This window comes from Diadema antillarum, unplaced genomic scaffold, assembly GCF_040938485.1.
Source record: "Diadema antillarum isolate AM-2024a unplaced genomic scaffold, OU_Dant_1.0 seq00000648_RagTag, whole genome shotgun sequence".
NCBI classification, from domain to species: domain Eukaryota; kingdom Metazoa; phylum Echinodermata; class Echinoidea; order Diadematoida; family Diadematidae; genus Diadema; species Diadema antillarum.
This window is the reverse complement of record NW_027271562.1, coordinates 341,148-363,604: the sequence shown is the minus strand read 5'-3', so window position 1 is coordinate 363,604 and position 22,457 is coordinate 341,148. Positions and strand designations below refer to the sequence as shown.

General features: G+C 40.3%; 1 protein-coding gene across 1 annotated transcript; it reads left to right on the top strand.

The window, feature by feature from the left end:
• The first annotated feature begins 79 nt into the window (after nucleotides 1–79).
• On the top strand, nucleotides 80–22,345 carry LOC139736450 (acyl-coenzyme A thioesterase 9, mitochondrial-like). The gene is made up of 12 exons (XM_071647200.1): nucleotides 80–230; nucleotides 1,044–1,550; nucleotides 7,284–7,478; nucleotides 8,341–8,427; nucleotides 9,277–9,380; nucleotides 14,984–15,060; nucleotides 15,709–15,888; nucleotides 17,215–17,305; nucleotides 17,884–17,969; nucleotides 20,088–20,175; nucleotides 20,807–20,957; nucleotides 22,254–22,345. Exons 1-12 carry the CDS (start codon nucleotides 80–82, stop codon nucleotides 22,343–22,345), a joined length of 1,809 nt encoding a protein of 602 aa, XP_071503301.1.
• The last annotated feature ends 112 nt before the right edge of the window (nucleotides 22,346–22,457 follow it).

The following is a 22,457-nucleotide window of genomic DNA, read 5'->3' as shown; positions in this document are numbered from 1 at the left end:
AAATCTATGCAACGTCAACTGGAGACTGTCAGCGTCATCATTACCCCGGCTTACAACAAATGGTGTCAGGAGTGGGATGATGACAGCCTGGCGGATTGCGACGTTCTCACGGTTCATCGAGATGAAGAACCCTGATCGACGAATAACAGCCTCGAGTATGACGGAAGAACGATCCACGTTTCGCTCCGAGGAGACCTGCTGTTTTGACGACACTTTGGTAGCGGACAGGAGTATGCAGGAGTGATCTTGATGGTGTACGTTGATCAGCTCTGGTGGAGCAACGCTACTCTGTGAGGCAACTTCAAGATGATCAGGCTCGTCGGTAGCAGATTGAAGACTGGAGCAAATGGTGCATCGAGAGTTTGCCGTAGATGTCTATCAGCGCGAGCGTACCACAGGAGCAGCAGGACATCGATCAGGATGTGACGGTTGGAGCTGATGGCATCTCACGCTCTGAACAAGTATTTGATAACTTTCGTTTAAACCGATTGGACTTCAGGCAGATTTTGACCTATATGATGCCATTTGGGCATTACGTGTCATGTTTGAAAATGGCGTGTCTTAATTGGTCAGTTTAACTGCGTAATTAGTCATGTGCGAACAGTTTGTTTATAAGGATGTGCAAAGTGATAATTGCTCTTCGTCATCATATCGACAGGCAATAGGGTTGTGTGTAAATCTCGCTCTAGGCCATGCTCAGATTGAAAAGTTTAGTGGGTATTGTGAAGATGGCACTGAAACACCTTTTTCTAACTGGATGGAAGGATTCAATTTTATTATTGAACCTTTCCATTTCAGTGATGAGGAGAAGGCTTGGGTTTTGGTGAGCAACCTTACGGGGCCAGCAAGAGAGGAGATTCTTTATTGTCTGTCTGACGAGAAGCGGAGGAGTTTCACAGAGATTGTAAAAACTCTCCATCTGTGTTTTAGTCGAGAGAATTCTCACTATTTGCGATGTTTGTTCTATAAACGTGTTCAAAGTGATGATGAAGACTTGGCAGGCTTCAGTAGGGCTCTCATGCGTCTTTATGCAAAATTGGTAGATGCTGCAGACGATGAGAAGGAAGCTGCGGCTCTGAGGCAGCTTAGAGACGAAGCTCTGTCCAGTCAGTTTGTCAGTGGAACACGTGATGAGAGAGAACGAATTTTGTTAAGGCGTTTGCACATGAAAAATAGGGGAGGCCGATTTGAAGTGCTTAGGAGAGAAGCACTGTTAGTTCTCCGTGAAGACTGTATGCTAGAGGGGGATGGGTTGAAAACTGGGAGTGCTGATGCTGGAACACAAGGAGTGTTCACTGACCCGGTTGCTCAGCAGCTAGATCTTTCCTCAGATACAGCTGGACAGGAGAAGAAGGATATTTTGGATGGGGGATCGCAGATTCTGGGTTGCGTTGATGTAGATGAGGGTGGTGCAGAAATTGATGCTGGGGGACATGGACGTGAGTCATGTGATGAACAGGTTGATGCAAAGGATTTAGATGCTGGGGTGCTTCTAATTGCAAAACCTGTGGGAGAGGGTACCGAGAGGGGTCCCGAATTATCACATGAAGGTCAGGATGTTCAAAAGCATGCAAAAGTGCAGCCACTGAGCACTCACTTAGCGCCAAAGGAGCGGTCAATTCCAAAAGGGGAGAATATTTCTCATGGTGACATTGTTGTCAATAATGTAACAACAAGGGAGGCATGCATATCTAACTGTAACATGTGGAAGCATGGATGTCATGTTCAAGGAACGGTATGGGGGCCCTGGGAGTCCAATTGGAGACCGAATTTTCATGAAAGCTTGGTTGCTGCCGGTTAGAAATTCGTCCGTTCATGGAATTTGTTGTGAGTTGATTCGCTCACAGTGTATACGTTCATGACTGCAGCTGAAACTTGTGTACCATCTCAAGTAGCAATGGACTTAGGAACTATGCGCATTTAAGAGATGCAATATCAATGCGAGAAATGATTATCAATATAATATGGTAGTTTTAATTGATATGTGATCGATAAGAAGTTTTCAATGAGATATTGGAATAGTGATATGAAAGTACTGTAAAAATGGAAATTTTCGCGGTGTTCAAATTTTCGCGCATTTCGCGCAACCAGAAACTAGCGCGAAAATAAAAGCACGCGAATATTTTTGCTTGCCATATGTGCCTGTGCGTGATGTCTTGATTCCGCGGAATTAAAAACACGCGAAACTCTTCCGACCCGGCCAAGCGTGAAAAATTAGTCACGCGAAAATATCCACTTTTACAGTATTTGAAATCACTATTACGTGGAAAAACGAAGGAACTATAATAGCTATTGTTTTAATTGTTTTGTTGGCAGCTGAACAACATGGCATTCTGACAATATTAGTGGTTGTTCAGTGAGTCAGAAACTTTTGATAATGAGAATACTTGGTCAAAAATTCATGCTTTGAATGATCCCTTAATTTGTGTGAAGTTTTGTCAATGAGCAAATTGTCGACTGTGACGATATGACACATAAAGCGGGGAAGTTATCTTTATCATTCGCTTGCTAAAGCGGGGAAGCTCATATTTGTTATTAGTGAATTCTAACATTCCGTGACTTCACCTTGTTTTAACTGTTGCATTTCCTGATATGTGTTATATTGAGTAATTGAGAAATATTACTCTTAGAAAATAGATTATCATCATACGGGTCGTATGATATAATCGCGGGGAAGTTGTCGTGTTGTATGTACAATTTGCATAGTGTATTAAGAGACCTGTCTATGTATGTTGTGCCTCGATATAAATCTTAATTGATACAGACATTAATGTATGGTTTTATATACGACGCAGAACATGTTTTGTTGCGGCACGTTTGACGTTATTCTGGGCTTATATAGACCATTTTCTCGGAGAATCTGTACATAACTGACAATGTGGAACAACTGAGCTTTACATTGAATTTAAGCGGAACTGAAGATGACGTATTGATGTCTTATTCTCTTGGCCCGAACCTTTATGCCATGTATCTGAATTTGTATGATTTACTGTAAATTTGGAAGGTTCAAGAGTTTCAGCTTTTGGCAGATTTCAAAAATAATGTTCGATTTTGTAGTATTTCCGCGTTTGTATATTTGACTGGAAAAGCGGGGAACACACGCTTTCCTGAAACATATTTTTGTAATTATCTACTGTTAATCTGCTCTGTGTGGAATTGCTGTAAAGTGTAATGATTTGATGTGAAGAGCGGGGAATTTTTCGTTATGTATTATTGTGTGTAATGGTATGAAAATAATATGATGTAATTGGGATTATATAACACATGGTTGTGTTATATAATCGCGGGGAAGTTTGTGGTAAATGGAAATATGCGGTATGTTATTGTTGCGTCAATGCGTTGAGGCGCGTTGTGTCCATGCCAATGGCGCAGTGTGCGTGTGGTTGGCATGGGCACAACGCAACTTTTATTTTTCATGTGAATATAATGACGCAGATTTGATTGATTCTTGATTCTTCACTTTCACTTGAGAGAGAATGGACATACAAATGTATTCTCTACGAGCTCTGCTATGTTGAATAGTTAATAGGCCTGTATCTGTTATTCACTCTGTATTCAACATGTAGCTGAGGATAATGCGGATGATACGGAGTTTATATATGTATCAGCAGACTGAGACTGTTTGATTTGTTCAATAAAATCTATGCAACGTCAACTGGAGACTGTCAGCGTCATCATTAACCCGGCTTACAACACAAATGACAAGCTGTTCTGACTGAGTAATTGTTTCTTTCATTCATCTCTATTCTTCTATTCTAGGTATGGTGTCTCACCAAGGTTGCTAGGCAACCCACATCTAAGTAACCATTGCAAGTTTCATCAACATGTGAGGCGACTCATCACCTTCACAAAGCCGGGCCTTCAACCACTTACCATCACAGAGAGTAAGAATTGTGTTCCTGACATGCATTCAACAAATTTAACTACACAGCATGTTAAAGCATGAATAAGATTTGTTGAAACTTTGTGCACTCTTTTGCATGCCATTACAGTTTTCTCTTGGCCAAATCTGAAATGTTTTGCATATGTTATAGTATATTTGTGAAATAAAGACCCACCCCAGCTCCTTACCCCCAAAAAATGAAAAATAAGAGTGAAGGAAATATACATTTTTTCTTTTCCTTCAGTAATAAAATTATCTGTCAGACTGTCAGGTGAAATCACTAACCACTTTTGTAACTTACCTTTTACTGCTAGAAGTCAGTATGTCATTTTATAACTTAAGGAAATGCCAAGCTGCTATTGAACTGATTTCTATTGTAGAATTTCCCTCCTTCCCTACACCCCACCCGACATAATGTTCTGTAATTAATAAACAGCCACGACCTTTGTGACTCCCACATTAGCCAGGTTTATGAATGCACACTTATTTTTATATTTAAACTTGACTTGCTTGCAGTTAACCAGCTATTCCTTCTTGATGACCCATGGAATTTCTCAGATCAATGTTTTGTTTTGTTTTTTGTTTTGTTTTTTGTTTTTAATTGATAAGTTTATTTTTTTTTACCTGAGGTATATATTTTTTTCTCATTTATCCAGTTTGCATGTGTGGTATTGATGTTCGTATTTAACACCTCAGGGAAAGAAATATTCCAGTCTGATTCATTTGCATTAAGCACTGTCACCACTACGAAATCTATGGCTGTAGACCAGTTCTGTAATGTATTCAGGTTTTATGCATGATTTGTTCACAAAAGTTGCCCTTAATGATCCCAAAACTTGCTGTAGGCTTGCCCAACATGACCACGAAGCTTGCCCTACCTAGCAACAACTAAGTGAATTCCTGCCTATGGAACTTAATGAGAGGGAGCAGGTGAATAAAATGCTTTATTACTGCTAGACTGTAGGATAAGAAACAGCCATAAATTGTAATACATTACAGAAACAGTCTATTGTCATGTTCATGAATGCATTTACAGTGACTGATCTGCAATACATTTGGTTTAGAGGGTAAGGCATAACACTTTGACTTTTGTTCTTTCAGTGAAAAATAAAATGGAAGAGTTAACAGGAGCTCAGAAGTTGTGGAAGTAAGTAGAATATGGAGCATGCTACCTCCAAAAGTATATCTAATAATACAGAGTTGAGGTGAATGTTTGGTTATATGTTGCAAAAGATAAATGCATCAAGTTTACAGTGCACTCATGTGGAAGAACACTGTTATTTGTTGGGGTTTTTTTTGTTTTTTTGGTTTGTTTTTTTGTAGGGGAGGGTCATCTGTATGTACCATCTTGTAATATAAACCTAAAAAGATATGAAATTATACAGAAATTTTCTTAGTTATATATATTTGTCTGATGCAAATGGCAAGGCATTCATTCAAGATAGTACAAGTTATGTAAGATTCTTCATATGAAGATCTGATCCCACACCATGTCCAAGTTGGCTTCAATGAATAGAGTGAAATCATGTGGAATGGCAGAGATATGTTTTGTCAGAATTGGACATGAGTATAAAACTCATTGAACCACATGTGCAATTTTAGTGAGATGATTATGCATGCTTTACTGATCTTTCAAGGATCTACACAGAAATCTATCACTAAATATATATCCTTTTGAAACCTGAAATAAGGAGAAAAGGCATTTGTTCTCATTCAAGTTTTTATGCCTCCGCCACGAAGTGGTGCCGGAGGCATTATGTTTTCGGGTTGTCCGTCCGTCCGTCCGTCCGTCCGTCCGTCCGTCCGTCCTTCCGTCCGTCCGTCCGTCCGTCCTTCCGTCCGTCCGTCCGTCTTTCCGTCCGTCCGTAATGAATTTTGTGGACAAGGTAACTATCAAAACCTGTTGAGGTATCCTAATGAAACTTGGCATGTATGTGTATTAGGGGGTGAAGTTGTGCCTATCAACTTTTGGGTGCGCGTGCTCAAGGTCAAAGGTCAAAAGGTCAAGGTCAAATACATAAAATTTCACTATTTCCACCATATCTATGCAATGCCAGAAGATATTTTCTTGAAACTTAGTGTATACATGTATTACCCAATTTAGATTCTCTGGTGAAAGTTTGGGTCATGAGGTCAAAGGTCAAAGGTCAAAAGGTAGAGTAAAAGTATTAAAACTTCTTTTTTTTCTCTGTAAATTGGAAAATTGTTCAAGGTATCTTCATGGAACATAGTATATACATGTACTGACTGGCAGTGATTATCTAGAGAATGTAGGGTTCATGGGGTCAAAGGTCAAGTGCAACACTTCAAAATTTTACTATTTCCCTCATGTTCATGCAATGCCAGCAGGATTATTTTTTTTTTTTACACTTGGTGTATGCATGTGTAACCTAATTGAAATTCTCTGGAGAGTTTTTTTTTTTTTTTTTTTTTTTTGCCTCAAAGGTCAAAAGGTCAAAGATCAAGTGAAAGTGCTGAACTAACTTTTCCTCCATATCTCAGAAGTGGCTCAATTTATCGTGAAATTTACTGCATATTTATGCATGTTCTACCTGAAAGTGATTACTAGTATCTTATGAATTTTAGGGTCAAAGGCCAGATGAACATGGTAACAATTTACTATTCAGTACAGAAATTGCACTCTTTCTCCATACCGATACCATGAAAATTACTCAATGCATAAATGTATGAATGGGTCAAAGTCAAGTTAAAGTCCTTAAATCCCCAAATACATGCTCTCCTTTTCATCCAATTAAACCAAGGTCAAGGGAGGTGAACATTCAACACATTTGTGACAAACTTGTCATTTCAATATTTTGCCAGTTTTGTGAAAATGTAATCACACATTGTCCACATGTACTATCTAGACCTATTAGGAAAATCATGCATTATGGCGGAGGCATACCAGTCGCCATAGCGACATTTCTAGTTGTAAAATTACAGTGATGACTTTCAGTGGAGAACTATGTTTTACTTGCTGGATCATTGACCAAAAGTATGATATTGATGATGTCATGTTCACAAACCAATCTGAGAGTTATAAGTCGATGGCATCATTACCTCAGCTAATTTCCAGATGTCAATATCATTAATTTGTGAAAACATGTGAGGCTTTAAATTCCCTTTACTTCTTATAACCTCAGAACTTCTTCTTGAATGTTTACTGTTGATCAAACTTCAATCATTCTGTTAAGTATTATTCATTTCTGTTTATTGTAATCTGTGTGAAATTGCACTCCAATCATATTATGGACTGACTCTGCTAAACTAAAATTCCTTTGTTGCAGCTTTCTGTGAGATACAGGAGCAATGCTTTATCAAGCACTCTGGGCTTTCGCCATGCCCTAAAAGGCATAATCTTCAGCCTCAGTTTTCCAATTTTCCTTTTCAAGTCTGACAGGAGAGAAGAATGACCGCTCACAACTCACCAGGCTCCTGGCGAGGGACCAGTCGGAGCTGGAACCGCGGAAAATGGCAGACAGTTACGACGAGGTCATGATTCCCCTCTCGGACCCCCAGTACAGGGAGAAGTACATCAACATGTACAATGGTGTTCGCATTGGCAGGATTCTGGAGGACATTGATATGTTTGGTGGTAAGTAGTAATGATTGAAAAAAAAATCAACAAGCAGGTGGTACTTTTTTAAAAGTGGGAGGGCCCAGTTGTTTTTTTCTGCTGACGTCAGCTGACAAGCAAAAAAAAAAAAGGCTTTCAGTATAATTTTCTGGTACATGCCACTTCCAGGTTTCTTCAGCTGACAAGAAAAAAGAAAAAAAAAAGGCCTTACCGGCATTTTGCTGCTGCCATTTCATCAGCTCACAAACAAAAATAATCTGATCAGCTGACAAGCAAAAACGAAAATAGCTTAACCACAATTTTCTGGTGCCACTTCCTGGGTAAAAACAAACAAACAAACAAACAAACAAAACTATGTATTCCTATGTTCAGGCAAAAAAAAAGAAGAGTGAAGTAATGAAACCAGGGAGGTGTTAAAGACTGATGGAGAAAGAAATTCTGGTCTCCTTTGAAGTCTTTCTATTTCGATATACGCATTTTGAGGAGAACAGGAATACAATCATGTTTATAACTTTGAATTCTTTCCTAAACTGTTCTAAACTGTTTTACATTGGAATACAGAGCTCTTGTAATTCAGCAAAATGTGAAATGTATTTGTCTCTATATGTTGTCTTGGCGCTGGTATGGTGCTGAGTGTGACTTGGAAGCATTGAGGAATGTCAGACATCCCATTGTAATGCTTTAAAACCCAATCATGTGTTTGCGTGAATTACAAAAATTTGCCACTCCATCCATAACACCTCCCTGATGATACCATGCACTGGAGAAATCTATATTTTCATCTCTATCACAGTCTGCCTTAATATCTTCCCAGCATTTCTCTAACCATTCTCCTTTCGTTGTCGTTGTTGTTGCGTACTGTGCTCTGTGTTGACACAAGTTTGGCTGTGTTACCTGCATACCAAACCCAGCAGGGACGTCAAGGTCTCCCCACTCGTTATTGTAACCGGTCTGGTCGACAGGATAGGTAAGAATCAGCAATTACGTACTCAGATCTGAGATTTTATCCCAGAATAACTGATTTCAGTACTTACACCCCAGCTCTACTTTGAAAAAGCGAAGTGATTTCTTACAAGTCAATACAAATTTGTTGATTGCTTTATTGCAGCATGAATTCCATGTACCTGGGATCTGGAAAAACAGCAACAATAATCACAAAATAAAATACCCCTGGTACCCAAAAAACTTGATCAAGACTAAGTGTCTGTACTTGTACGAGGTGCCCATAGTAGTGGTATTGTGAAATGTGACAACATATCAAATGGTATATAAGTATAAATGCATGTAACACATCAAATCATGGCTTCAACTAGTTTACATACCAAATCAGATATAGAAAAATGTATGACATTGGTGAATTAAGTTATAATTTCCTTAAGCACATAACTTCCAGCTGCCATTGGACATTGGAATGGAATTATTTATCAAGCACATGTTTCAATGTGAATATGGATTTTGATTTTGTGATATGATCATGTATGAGTACATGATTGTTTTGGGATCTTCATGTTCTATCTCAAATAAAGGATGCAACCTGAAATATATGTAGAAATAGACACCAGTGATTTGTGTACACTGTGTATGAACAGAAGAAGCTTAAGAAAAACTTATAATGACACACAAATTTAGAAGACTGAGGTTTGATTATTGTTCACAAAGCAAGTACATTATGATAGAAACTATAATGATAGATTGCCATGGATGTCACAGTGTATTTTTGATACCTCAAAAATTGAGTTGTTGGGGAAAAAAATAGAGCAAAGAATTTGTGTTCGCTGTCTTTGATGGTGAAACATGTGTATATGTTGATTTTCAGATTTGTGTTCAAATGACATCAAGCCAGATAGGGACTTGCGTCTCTCGGGTCACGTGTCCTGGGTCGGGAGGACATCCATAGAGGTCACAATGAACCTTGAACAGGTAAAACTTTGTACACTTTCCTCGAGATTTCATTAACCCATTGGGGATGAGTTGATTTTGCTACAACACGCATTTCCCATAGACAACTCGCCCGAGCATACTAGGGCCTCATTCCCAACGAGTTAACACTTGTGATTGAAGTGCAGATTTTGCACCTTGTTCCAGGTGCCTTTCATGAATATCAGTGAAATTAGACAGACAAAATAGTATACATTTCATCAAAACCTGACATATAGTTAGAAAATCATGGAAATTTGAAGTTTCTCATGGTATAACAAAACAATGATATAAATAGTAACCACAAATATATGTACAATTGACATTGATTCATTTAAATAAACGATGTTTTGTGGTTTTTACATTTGCCCATTATACCTTGATAAACAGATACAAATGTCGGGCTACTGAGTATTTTATTTCGGAAGTCTCGAAAGAGACTACGATGCATAAAGAGTAATAATAGGAGAGCCCGCACGCGCGTCCAGCAATACGTTCGCGTTCGTTCCAGCCGACAGGAGGTTCTCCTGCATAGCTCCGCGGTTTGAAATTTTTCCATAAATTCATCGCCGGAATTTTCCTTCTCGCGAGAAAATTTTGCTTCGCCGGTCATCCGGAACCTACTGAGAAGTGTTTTGACGCATCTTTCGAGCCTAAACGTTACGGTGGTTCGATAAATATGAGCTTGAAAGAGCAGCACGATCCATCCTTCGCTTATGTGCTACACGTGGACAGGAGGTCTGTGCCACGAAGTCAGAGTTACCACCACCAGCGCCTCCCCCCGGCGATGCCGGTACGGCGCACGTACAGAAGAATGTGAGCATCGGAAAGGCTCAAGATTCAGGGAAGAAGACGATGAAGAAAATTCCCAAAAAAGCTCCTCTTACGGTATCAAAAGCCCCTTCCGAGGATCGGGCGTCTATCTCCGGGGACGTTAGTTCTCGTCTAGACAAACTTGAAAATCTCCTCGCCGAAGTGGTGAAACACCTTCCCCAATCGCATGATAAAACCACTAGCCGTGCTGCTGTGGTACATACAGGCGCGTCTACATCGAAATCTACAGTGGAGGAATTTTCCCGCTTGCCTACTAACGTCCGCCATTTTGTTGGGGACGATTTTGATACGTCTACGTCTGAAGACGCAGAGCGTGATGGACCGTTCGATTTTGACGAAGGGGTGGAAGAGGTTCCCCCTGCTGCACAGCTACCACAGTTGGCAGCCAAGTATGCTATCCCCCTCGGGATTGGGGAGGCAGTTGACGAGGAAATCACAAAATCGGTGAACTACTTTATTGGCAACAAACTAGAAGATAAAGCCATCGAGGAAACGGTTGAAAAATACCCCCCACCGAGCAACTGCCCCCACCTCGATACACCTAAAGTGAACGCTCCCATTTGGGAACACTTGCAGTCCGTCATGCGTAATCGTGATTTGAAACTACAGAGAGTGCAGAAATGTCTGACTCGCGGTATTGGGGCTCTTCTTCGCTCTCTCGACGCGCGAGATATCTCCGAGTCTCAGCAAGACGCACTTGCTCTATTGAGTAATGCGCACTTTGAACTGAATTGCGTGCGGAAGGAGCTGATTAAGCCGGACATCAACTCGGAATACGTGCATCTCTGTAAGCCTTCTACACCAGTCACGCAGCTGTTGTTTGGTGATGATCTCACAAGACAGATGAAAGATCTAAAAGAACAACATAAGGCCTCTGCTGGGGTCATGAGGACCCAGCAGAAACATACTTCTCGTCCGAGCGGCTCTTTCTATCCGTACAGACGGCCCTTCAACAGCGGAGCTCGCCGGCAGGCTCGCGATGCGGGCCGGACGGGCTCGCGTAGCGCTGCAGCCTCACGCTTCGTGCATGGAACGGCAAATCGTCCTTTTTTAGACCAGCGCTACCAGGGGAAGTCGCGACCTCCCCCACAGCAACGGCCACAGAGCAGAGCTCATCCACAGGCCAGAAGCAAGACTCCCCACAACAAGTAACCCAACACCTCACAGCCCGCCTCTGAAGAGGTAGGAGATATAGATTCAACATATTGCTCATTTGACATGTCAGTAACTGACCATGATGCATTTCTACCTTATCTAGAAGAACGGTATTCTAGATCTACTCCTCAATTTTATACCAGATCTATAGAATCTAGACCTACCACTTCATGTGTAAATGACCATCCAGTTGGAGGTCGACTGAGGCTTCATGCATGTAATTGGGAGAAGTTAACTTCAGATCCCACAGTACTACAAGCTGTGAATGGCTATAAACTTGAATTCAAGCCTGAATGTTTTCCACTTGAAAGGGTTAATCCTTTGGTTCAGTTCAAAGTAAAGAATGAAGATTTGGCCAATATCCAAGCTGAAATTGATTCACTGGCAGCCAAGAATGTTATTGAACCTTGTTCACATTAAGTGGGGGAGTTCATCTCGAACATTTTTACCCGCCCTAAGAAGAATGGCAGCCTTCGGGTCATTCTTGACCTCTCAGAGTTGAACAAAAGCCTACGTCTATCAGCATTTCAAAATGAATTCCATCCATACAGCAATGCAATTTATTACACCAGATTGCTTGCTAGCCTCAGTCGACCTTCAGGATGCTTACTATTCAGTACCAGTTGATCCGCAGGATAGGAAATACCTGCGATTTGTGTGGCAGGGCAAACTTTGGCAATATTGCGCACTGCCAAACGGGCTTAGTACAGCACCGCGTTTGTTCACAAAGCTTCTCAAACCAGTTTTTGCTCATCTGAGAAGAGCAGGTCACATGGTAGTGGGATACCTTGATGATACTATCATTATTGGGAAGAGTGAGGCTAGCACTCAAAGAGCAGTCGATGCTACGACTGATCTCCTCGAAGACTTGGGGTTTCTTGTCCATCAGACTAAATCAGTGTTAAAACCCACTAAAGAAATCACCTTTTTGGGATTTGTCCTTAACTCTGTGAACATGACAGTTACTCTTCCTGAATCTAAGAAGGAAGATATCACTGCTGAGTGCACAAGTCTGTTGCATGCCACAGAATCCTCTATCCGAGAAGTGGCTAGAGTAATAGGGAAACTGATTGCTACCTTTCCTGCAGCCCAATATGGGCCCCTCTACTACAAAATCTTGGAAAAAGAGAAGATTTTGGCATTGAAGGCCAATAAAGGTCATTTTGATAGGAAAATGAGCTTATCTAGTAGAGCCAAACAGGAACTTAAGTGGTGGATTGATCACATACGGTACACCTCTAATCCTATCGACAGACCCAGGCATACAATAGAATTGCGCACTGATGCGAGTGGGTCTGGTTGGGGAGCAACAGACATGTGCACAAACATAGGGGGACGATGGAATGAAGTGGAAAGAGAAAAGGCTGTTAACAATGAGATAAATTATCTAGAAACCCTTGCAGCAGGATTGGCATTGAAGTCCTTTTGCTCTAACCTGAGAAATGTTCATGTTCTCATTAGATTGGATAATACAACTGCAGTCTCATATATCAACAATATGGGGGGCTTCAGATCCCAGGAATGCAACAATTTGGCACATGATATTTGGGAATGGTGTATTGAAAGACAGATTTGGATCACAGCCGCCTACTTGCCAGGACGGCTCAATACCACAGCAGACTTCATGTCAAGGAAGTTTAATGATCGAACAGAGTGGATGCTTGACAAAGCCCAATTTACTGAAGTGGTAGAACATTTCGGCCTCCCTGAAATCGATCTTTTCGCTTCCAGACTTAATGCACAGCTACCCAGGTATATCACTTGGCAGCCTGATCCTTCGGCAGAGAATGTAGATGCATTTACAGTGGATTGGGGTCCATTATGGTTCTATGCTTTCCCTCCCTTCTGCCTTATCCCTAAATGTCTGCAAAAGATAAGGGCAGATAAAGCCACAGGGTTGTTAGTAGTACCAAACTGGCCTACACAATCATGGTTCCCAGCACTTCAGGACATGCTGACTGAAAAACCACTTGTCCTATGTAGACATGCACAACTTCTTGTTCAACCTGTGTCTTTTATGCCCCACCCCTTACACAAACATTTGGATTTGCTCTGTTGCAGGCTTTCAGCCAACCCTTCAGGTCGCAGGGATTGAGTGCAGGGACCGTCAAGGTCATCGTAGCTTCTTGGAGGAAATCTACACGACAGCAATATCATAGCTTCATCAGCAAATGGAAAGTTTTCTGCACTACCAACAACATTAACTATCTCCAGACCTCATCGGAATGGGCACTAGAATTTCTTTCAGACTTGTTCCATAAGGGAGCCAGCTACGGTACTATAAACTCTGCTAGAAGTGCACTGGCTTCTTTTCTGACACTCACAGACAGTCCGTTTTCCATAAGCACTCATCCTCTAATAACTAGATTTGTGAAGGGAGTCTTTCACTTACGACCCCCCAGACCACGCTACACGGAGGTGTGGGACGTTAGAACTGTCCTCAACTATGTGAGGAGGAAATCACCTGCAGGCGAATTGGGTTTGAAAGAGCTAACGTTGAAAGTGACAATGTTATTAGCGCTTCTCTCAGCACAGCGGGTGCAGACATTGAATACTTTGAGAATAGACAAGATGACATTCAAAGACAACTCTGTCAATTTCGTCATTGATGACTTGTTAAAGCGCCACAGACCTGGTAATACAGGCCAAGTCGTTAGCCTAAGAGCGTACCCTCCAGACAGACGAGTTTGCATTGTACGATACCTTCGAGAGTATCTGAGAAGGACTCAGATCATTAGGAAGGACCAAAAGTATCTGTTAATAAGTTTTTGTAAACCGTATCACAGGGTTTCTACCCAAACTTTGTCACGATGGATTAAGACAGTTATGACAGAAGCTGGGATTGACACCAGCTTGTTCTTGGCACACTCCACGAGAGCAGCCTCAGCGTCTGCTGCCCAGAGGAAAGATCTGCCTGTACATGAGATTTTGGCACAGGCAGGCTGGAGTAACGAGAAGACATTTCAAACATATTACGCGAAACCCCTCAGGAATGAGAATGGGGGTTTCAGCCATGCGGTATTATCGTAAAAGGTAAAGCCATACATTGTACCCCTTGTGGTAATTATGGTCATTGGCACAGTTCTGTGTGGCCAAAAAATGTGACTACCAGCTTCAAAGTCTCCTATTATTACTCTTTATGCATCGTAGTCTCTTTCGAGACTTCCGAAATAAAATAGAAAATTTAAATGAGAACTTACCTGTTTGAAATTTAAATTGTATTTTATGAGGAAGGCGAAGGAAGAGACTACAGTCCCTCCTCTCCCACCCTTCTTCATAATCTCAGGTAGTTCTCAATAGCAGTAGGATGACTGCTGGTATTGGTATTCACATTTTTCGGAGCTACTAATATTGCTGGACGCGCGTGCGGGCTCTCCTATTATTACTCTTTATGCATCGTAGTCTCTTCCTTCGCCTTCCTCATAAAAGACAATTTAAATTTCAAACAGGTAAGTTCTCATTTAAATTTTCTATTTTTGCTGACAGCAATGTGTAAACTATGAAAGTTTCAAGTGCTCTGAGTTAATTGTAAATGTTTTTGATGTGTGTACTCATTACAGATCAAACGTGTCTGTATGATTAAATCTTTGTTGTTGTTGTTGTTGTTGTTGATTCAGGTAAAGGAGGACAATTCGTATGACAAGATCTTGGAAGCCAAAATTGTCAACGTCTCAAGAGACCCTCTCAACAAATCGTAAGTGTGTGCATGAGCAGATTCTCTGTCCATGCAAACTGCTGCTGCAGCATGGGATATTATGAATGCTGGGTGTTTTTATGGATACTTTCCTTGTAATTAAGCTACTCTGACCGTGGTAGCTATTTCCAAAATTAGTACTACTACTATCACGTCCTATCGAATGATAATCTCCAATATATTCAGTGTAGAACATTATGTGTTAATACATGTGTTTTTATCTCTCTCTGTCTCTCTCTATATCTGTCTGTCTCTCCTCTGCATATCTATTTACCTATCTATACATTCCTACATAGATACATATGTTGTACATACTAGGAATATTTTTGCGGCACGAAACTTTTCTTGAATTAGAGCCTACGCACAGCCTTTTTCACAGCATTAAATTTTCATGAATTGCCACTGGCATTCAATGCATACAGTGTAGACAAGAACTTTCATGTGCATTTTAATTTCACTAATCTTTGCTTTTGTGAAATTCACAAAATTGAAATGCATGCAATCATTCCTTGTTTTATAGTGCTATATTTTTATATGGTTTATATGTTCCTGTATACTGTGAAGCATGATATATTCGCAGCATGAAATTTTCCCAAATTGGAGCCAAATCGTGCTCAACGGGTTAATTGCTGATGTGGCACCCTCCAGGGCGGCTTTTGTGAATCCGCTGCTCGTCGAGACACCTGAGGAGCGGGACGAGATGGAGGCCGGGAACAACCGCAAGCGTGACAGACAGGAGCGGGATCAGGTCTCCCTTCTGAAGAGCGCCCCCACAGCTGAGGAGAGGCAGATTATCCACCGCATATTTGTGGAGTCTCTGCGCTCCAGGTAAAGTCCAACCAGCCTTTGTTATTCAGCCATGTTGGGACTGGCGCCCATTGAGTTAAGTGATTTGGCGAAATATGGGAGAAACAGTGTTTATGTGTATGAGTACAGTGTACAAGTAGGCTGCCAACCCAATGTTAGCTACATAGGTAGTGTACACTGCAAAAGTAGTGAAATTTATGCAAGCCTACTTAAAATCATAGTCATGAAATTGAAACATTTTACTGTAAGATTTATAACATGTTTAGGTAGGGAATATTGTAGGTAAATTATGTGAGTTTTGTAGTGTTTTAAATGTGTTTGAAATTGCATTTCTTTTCTTTTTTTTTGTCTTCTGTCTGGGGGCATCTGGAATATAGAGAAGTCTGGATAAGAGAGGGCTGGACAATCGCAGTCGAACTGTACCTAGTACATTAGACATCAAGATGGTTGATTTCTTTTCTCCTCTTATGGAAAAATGCCTGCTTTAGTAAAGATCTCGATTGTGTGGCTTTGTTTGCACACCTGAATTGAATGGCTGAAATATGTGAGCTATTATGATCATTTGGAGCATCTTGTGCGGTATTTCATCGTCCGTCATGAGTAAACTTTTCTCCATTGTCATCTTCTGGAAAACTGGTGGCTGGCTTTTGAAAAAATTTGGCAGGAATCACTTATGGGAGAGAGGGATGGGAGGGGCTGATGGTTTTTGCAAATGGTAGTTGTGCCCCCAGGGCTGCTGGGGTGGGGACCAGCTCATGCCATATATGCAATATTAGCACATTTTCTTAATTTTTGACATTTTCATCTTCTTGGAAACAAGTGGCATGAATACTAAATTGGTGGAATCATGGATTGAGGGAGGGGATCATAGTTTGTACTCATGATTATTGGGGCCATGGGGGCCTGGAGGTCCCTGGCCCAAATAGAAATACCCCACATTATTTTCCATCATGTTTTTAAGCTTTCATCATCTTCCTGAAAGCAGGTGCCTAGATTTTGACCCAACATGGCAGGTATAATCAATGGGGGGATCATAGTTTATGCAAACAGTGATGATGCCCCATAGTGGGGTCCCTTGAGTGGGGTCCCTAGGGTGTGGCCCAAAAACCCAATTAACTCATTTGCATAATTTTGTACATTCTAATCTTCTTAAAAACTTGGGGCTGGATTTTTACTAAACTTGGCAGGAATCATCAGTTGGGGAAGGGATCATAGTTTTAGAAAAAAATTGTCTATTTTTATTGGCTCATGGATAAGCTTTAAGCCATGGAATTCATCTAAACTACCATTGTGAATTTGCGACTTAATGTTTACTAAGCCAAAGATTTGATAATTTTGATTGATCAGGTCATCCACATTTTCCCAGCGTGTTAAGCCCGATGATGCTGTGTGGATGGAAGACACAAAACTCAAGAACGTCATCATCTGCTTTCCACAGGTATGCGTCTCTGAGAGACCAGTGCTAGTTTGGATGTAGGTAGTTTGATGGTTGTCAAAATGTCCAGAGTTGAATGCTTGTAAGACTAATGTCTTGTTGTTCTACCAAGTACCAAGATGTCCAAAAATGAATCAGCTGTTAAATTATAAGATAATCCTGCCATTTGTGCCTTCGATCATCTAGTACTGGCCTTGTTGGGGATCAGAAATATGTAATCTCAATTTTGTATTCGTTCTTGTATTGATATATTACATAAACATTTATATATAATTTGTGAGGTTGTTCTTTAAATCAAGAATGAGAGTTGCAAGCAAGATTCCAGCCAGTTCCAGGTCTTTTCTTTAGCATTAATATTGTTATACCTGATAGGTCATACAGTTTATGTTCATCAATATTTTTTCCAAGTCACGGGCTCATGTTTGGTTGATATCTTGTGCACATCAATTTTTATTCATCTCTTATTCATAGTGTCTTACCATCACCACATTAGAAGAAAAAATGATTATAGTTTCCTGGATATCATAGTCTTGATAATTTTGATGAACCCTTGTCGTCTTGCCTCCCTGTTTTTTTAAAAGGAACGGAATTTGTACAACAAGATCTTTGGAGGATTCTTGATGAGACAGGCTCTTGAGCTGAGTTTTGCCAATGCAGTTCTTCACTGGTAAGATATGTCATCATCTTTTCTTACCTGGGGATGAATTCCCCCCCCCCCCCCAAGATCTCAGCCATCGGTGGTGCGATCGCAATGAAATTTTGCATGCGTGAGACCCGCGTCATAATCTACAAGATTGTGTCATAAGATTTTTTGAAACAATCAATTTCTAATTTTAATTAATTAATTATGCAAATTAAGCTCAAGATGATATTTTAGCCTAATTAAGAGCATTGAGAGTCTAATTTTTGATCTGCAAATCTGTTTCAGCATATTCAACAATTGTACATCACAAAAACTTCCAAAACTCATTTCAATTCTTATGTATTTTATTGTTTTCAGAATTTCTTATGTATTTCGTTGTTTTTCATCTTTTGTTTTTTCTTTTTTTTTCATTGGAAATTGTCACTGACCACTTTTCTACCATAATGGGCACAAAATTAATCAATGAAAGTGATTAATTGTAAAAATAATCAGGTTTTTATGACTTTCATGACAGAGCACTGTTTTCCATAGGAAATGTACACAAAATCACAAAATTGTGCCTGTTTTGGGGCGACATTCCATTACAGAAATAAGCGTGGCTTCGCAAAAGTATGCGCAGACGTTGCAAATTTGGTCTGAAAAGTTGCACGAGACTTGAACAAAGAAAGTCAAGAAGCCTCGCGACGAGGCCTTCTCGCGTTACAGAATTATAGCGCGAAACGTCGAGGGAGTGGGGGCGGATTCCGCCCCCCCCCCACCCTTTTAGGGTTAAAGGACCAGTCCACCTTCATATACATAAGGATTGAGAGAATGCAGCAATACTAGTATTAGTAGAACATATCGGTGACAGTTTGAGGAAAAACGGACAATTTGTTCAAAAGTTATGAATTTTCAAGTATCTGCGCAGTCACTGCTGGATGAGAAGACTACTACAGTGTATGCTGTCACATGCGTACAACAATATAAGGGAAATAAAAAGAGAATTTCACAAAACTTTACTTTTTGAATAAAGTGCACATTTCATCAACTTGTTCCTGACGTACGTTAAAGGTAATACTATTCCTCCTGCCTTCTGAAAGAGAAAAGTTGAGTGTTCTTTTGCTATGCGAGAAAAAAGGAAATATGTTGAATTTTCTTTATTCTTTCTTTATATGGTTGTACACATGTGACATCACAAGCTGTAGTAGTCTTTTCATCCAGCCACGACTGAGCAGAAACTTTAAAAATTCATAACTTTTGAACGGATTGTCCAATTTTCTTCACACTCTCACTGATGTGTTCCACTAATATTGCTGCATTCACTCAACCCACATGTCTACGAAGGTGAACTTGTCCTTTAACTGAGATGATTGTGATTGTATTCTCAAATTCCACATTTGTGCTCCTGCATCAGTATGTGTGCAGTTGAAAGGTCAGTTGAGTAATTAATAGACAATTGCTAAAGGAATAACCAAATTGATCAAACAACACAAATAGTTCACACCTCATTTTCAAGCTATTGCATTTGATCAGCACTATTGAACAACCTCAGCCATGCTTGTTTTTGTTGAGAGTGTGGTTTATTCACAGTCAAGTAGAACCGATCAAGAAAGATGTTTATTTCACAGACATGGTATTAAATGCATTATTTACCATTTGCAGATGAAACAAAAACCCAGCTTGAGTGCTTTAAAATACTTCTAAAATGTGAGTCAGGGATAAAAACAACCAATGTAAAAATTTGAAACAGTAATCAAAATGTTTCTAGACTAAACCATCTGCACTTATGGTTTATTGAGAAAAATAATGATATCTCCTTATATTTTTAATAGGCTTTATTGCAAAATTTTGATATGGTAGGATGTTTTGTGATACAACTCACCGACACATGTGCATTAAATATGATATTTCGAACATTTTTCAAATCACTGCTCCCAGTGGTAAACAGTAGCTGTAATGTTTCATATCATGCAGTGGTGTCATACTTTTTTCATGAGTTTCTTGTTACTTTGCTTTGAGACAAATGTGAGCACTGTGCAATGGGCACTTATGATAGTAGAGAGCTCAGATGCAGAGTTACATGTAGTTAACTCACTAGATTAAATTCACTGAACTCAGACATTATGGATAACTTACAGCTTAAATCTCATCCTCGTTCTACAGTCACTGTAGAATCCACATGAAGGCTATTGACGACATCTTGTTCCGGAAACCAGTTGAAGTCGGTTCATTCCTCTTCTTCCTGTCAGAGGTTAGTCTTTGCCTCAGACTTTGAACTTCCAGCGGTACAGTTGTATGTTATTATCCTTGGAAAAAAAATCAAGTTAAAAGCTACTGTCTGTGTGTCTGTGCTTTTCTCATTTCATCTAGATACAGCGGCAAGAATTAGTAGAACATTATTTGTGTCAAATCTACATTATGTCACATAGTCACAATTCAAATTTTGGTATCTTTTACCAGAAACTGAGTTCCTTTCGACTGTTTGCACTAATACAGTCACATATGATAAATTCCTATTCTTGCAAGCTTCAGTGCTGCATACTTATGAGATCTACATGTATATATGCCCCTGGGAAAATTGCCACATTCTTATCAGTACTATGTAAGATCCAAAGTATTTTGGTATTCTATGTTCTGTTGTCCAAAAGAAAATTCAGGTCAAATTCAGATGTATGGCATACAAAGGATTGATGTACATGGCAATATATCCCAAATATGGGAATGAGAAAAACATGCAAACCTTTTATTCAACCAGACAGTAGGTTGAGTGAAGACATGAAAAGATGGGAATTGTTCATAGTGATAACATATTTCTGTGATGATACTGAAAACCCACAAACTCTTACCATGGTAGATACTGACATTGTTCCTTTTTATCACAGATTGCATACACAGAGGGATGCTACATGCAGATTAGAGTTCATGCAGAGGTGGTTGATCCCGTGACCGGTCAGCGCGATACGACCAACGTGTTCCACTTCACCATTGCTGCTGACCGGCCTGTCATGCAGGTGTGGCCAAAGACATATGGAGGTGAGATCAATTAAAATGTGACCCGCTACAACAAAATGATCCTAAAGTCGGGCGCGGTCGATTATTTGAAAATTGCATGACACAATTTCCTAATCTTCCTGCTTTAAATTGGTATATAACACATCTTATAAAAATAATCGGCTGCGGAGATATCGGTGTTTAAAAGAGAGCATGTCGAGACGTCTGGGAAATCACTGTTTCGAGAAAAGCGCCCTAAAAGTTCTCCTTGCGAAGCAATCACGATCAAGGGACACGCAAGTCAGTATTCACCTCCGGACAATAGAAGGTAAGCCCTAGCAACCCCCGAAATGCTCATTCAAACACAGCGTCGGCGGTCTCCTCACCGACCAATCAGTGACCAGGATGCATAGCGCACCCCGCTAGCACGCACCAGTCGACTGGGCAGTGTGTGAGCTTCACGCTTCGGTTAGCGGCAAGCAGCAAACTGACCAATGAGATCACTCTGGTTGTTGTTAGGGGCGGAGCCTACATGTGGCGCTCAATCCAAATGTTCGAACCCGTTTCTGCTTCGTTGAAACGCCAAAAAAACTTGGCCCAGAAAAACGCTATTTTTTGGTCTTTCCTTTAATCATTTTCCTTCAAAAATTCGACAGATGATAGAAGACATGTCAGACTCTAATGATATGTCAAATTCAGAAAATCTTAAGTTTTGACCAATTTTGATGCTCTGACTTCAAACTCGATTTTCACAGCTTCGACCGTGCGCTACTTTAGGACCATTTTGTTGTAGCGGGTCACAAATGGTAATCAACTCTGTAGTTCATGGTTTTGCAGATTATTGATGAAGCTGGGGTCCATTTTTTTCACATTTTCATCTCCTTGAAAATGCATGGTCAAATTTTTACCAAATATGGCAGATATTTTCACAGGGATAATAGAATATACTGTCGTATATTTGTATCACTGGTCACCATGCTGCGCTTGGGGACCCCAAGGGGACACAGAAACCTCAAATTAGATAGAGAATCTTCAAATAAAGCTTCCTTCTATAAAATTAGAATTACTGTGAGTAGATTAATGTGTACATTAGTGATTGTACATTCATATTTGTTTGTGGCAGACCCAGGGGTGGCCACTTTGGGGGTAGGACCTAATTAGGGCCAGTTCTTGTACTTTGATCTTTTTGAACATGCGTGGTCAAATTTTCTACAAACTTGGCAGGTATTATTGCCGGTGTGATAGACTATATGGAAATGGACAGCACGTTGTCCAGTGTTACACATTGAGTTGTACATCCAGTTAAACGAAAACGTCTGAAAATCATCTTTCCTTCAGAATCCATGCTCTACCTGGACGGACGGAGGAGGTTTCTGGAATACAAGCAAATCAACGGAGTGACAGACACCACTGAGCCAAATCTAGATTAGACCACCACAACTCTGTTTGTTGAGTAGCTTGTCAGAACGAATCCAGCCTGCGTGTCTGTGTATGAATGCACCTGTGGGTTGCAAGACAAACAATTGGAAACAGCAGTAACTG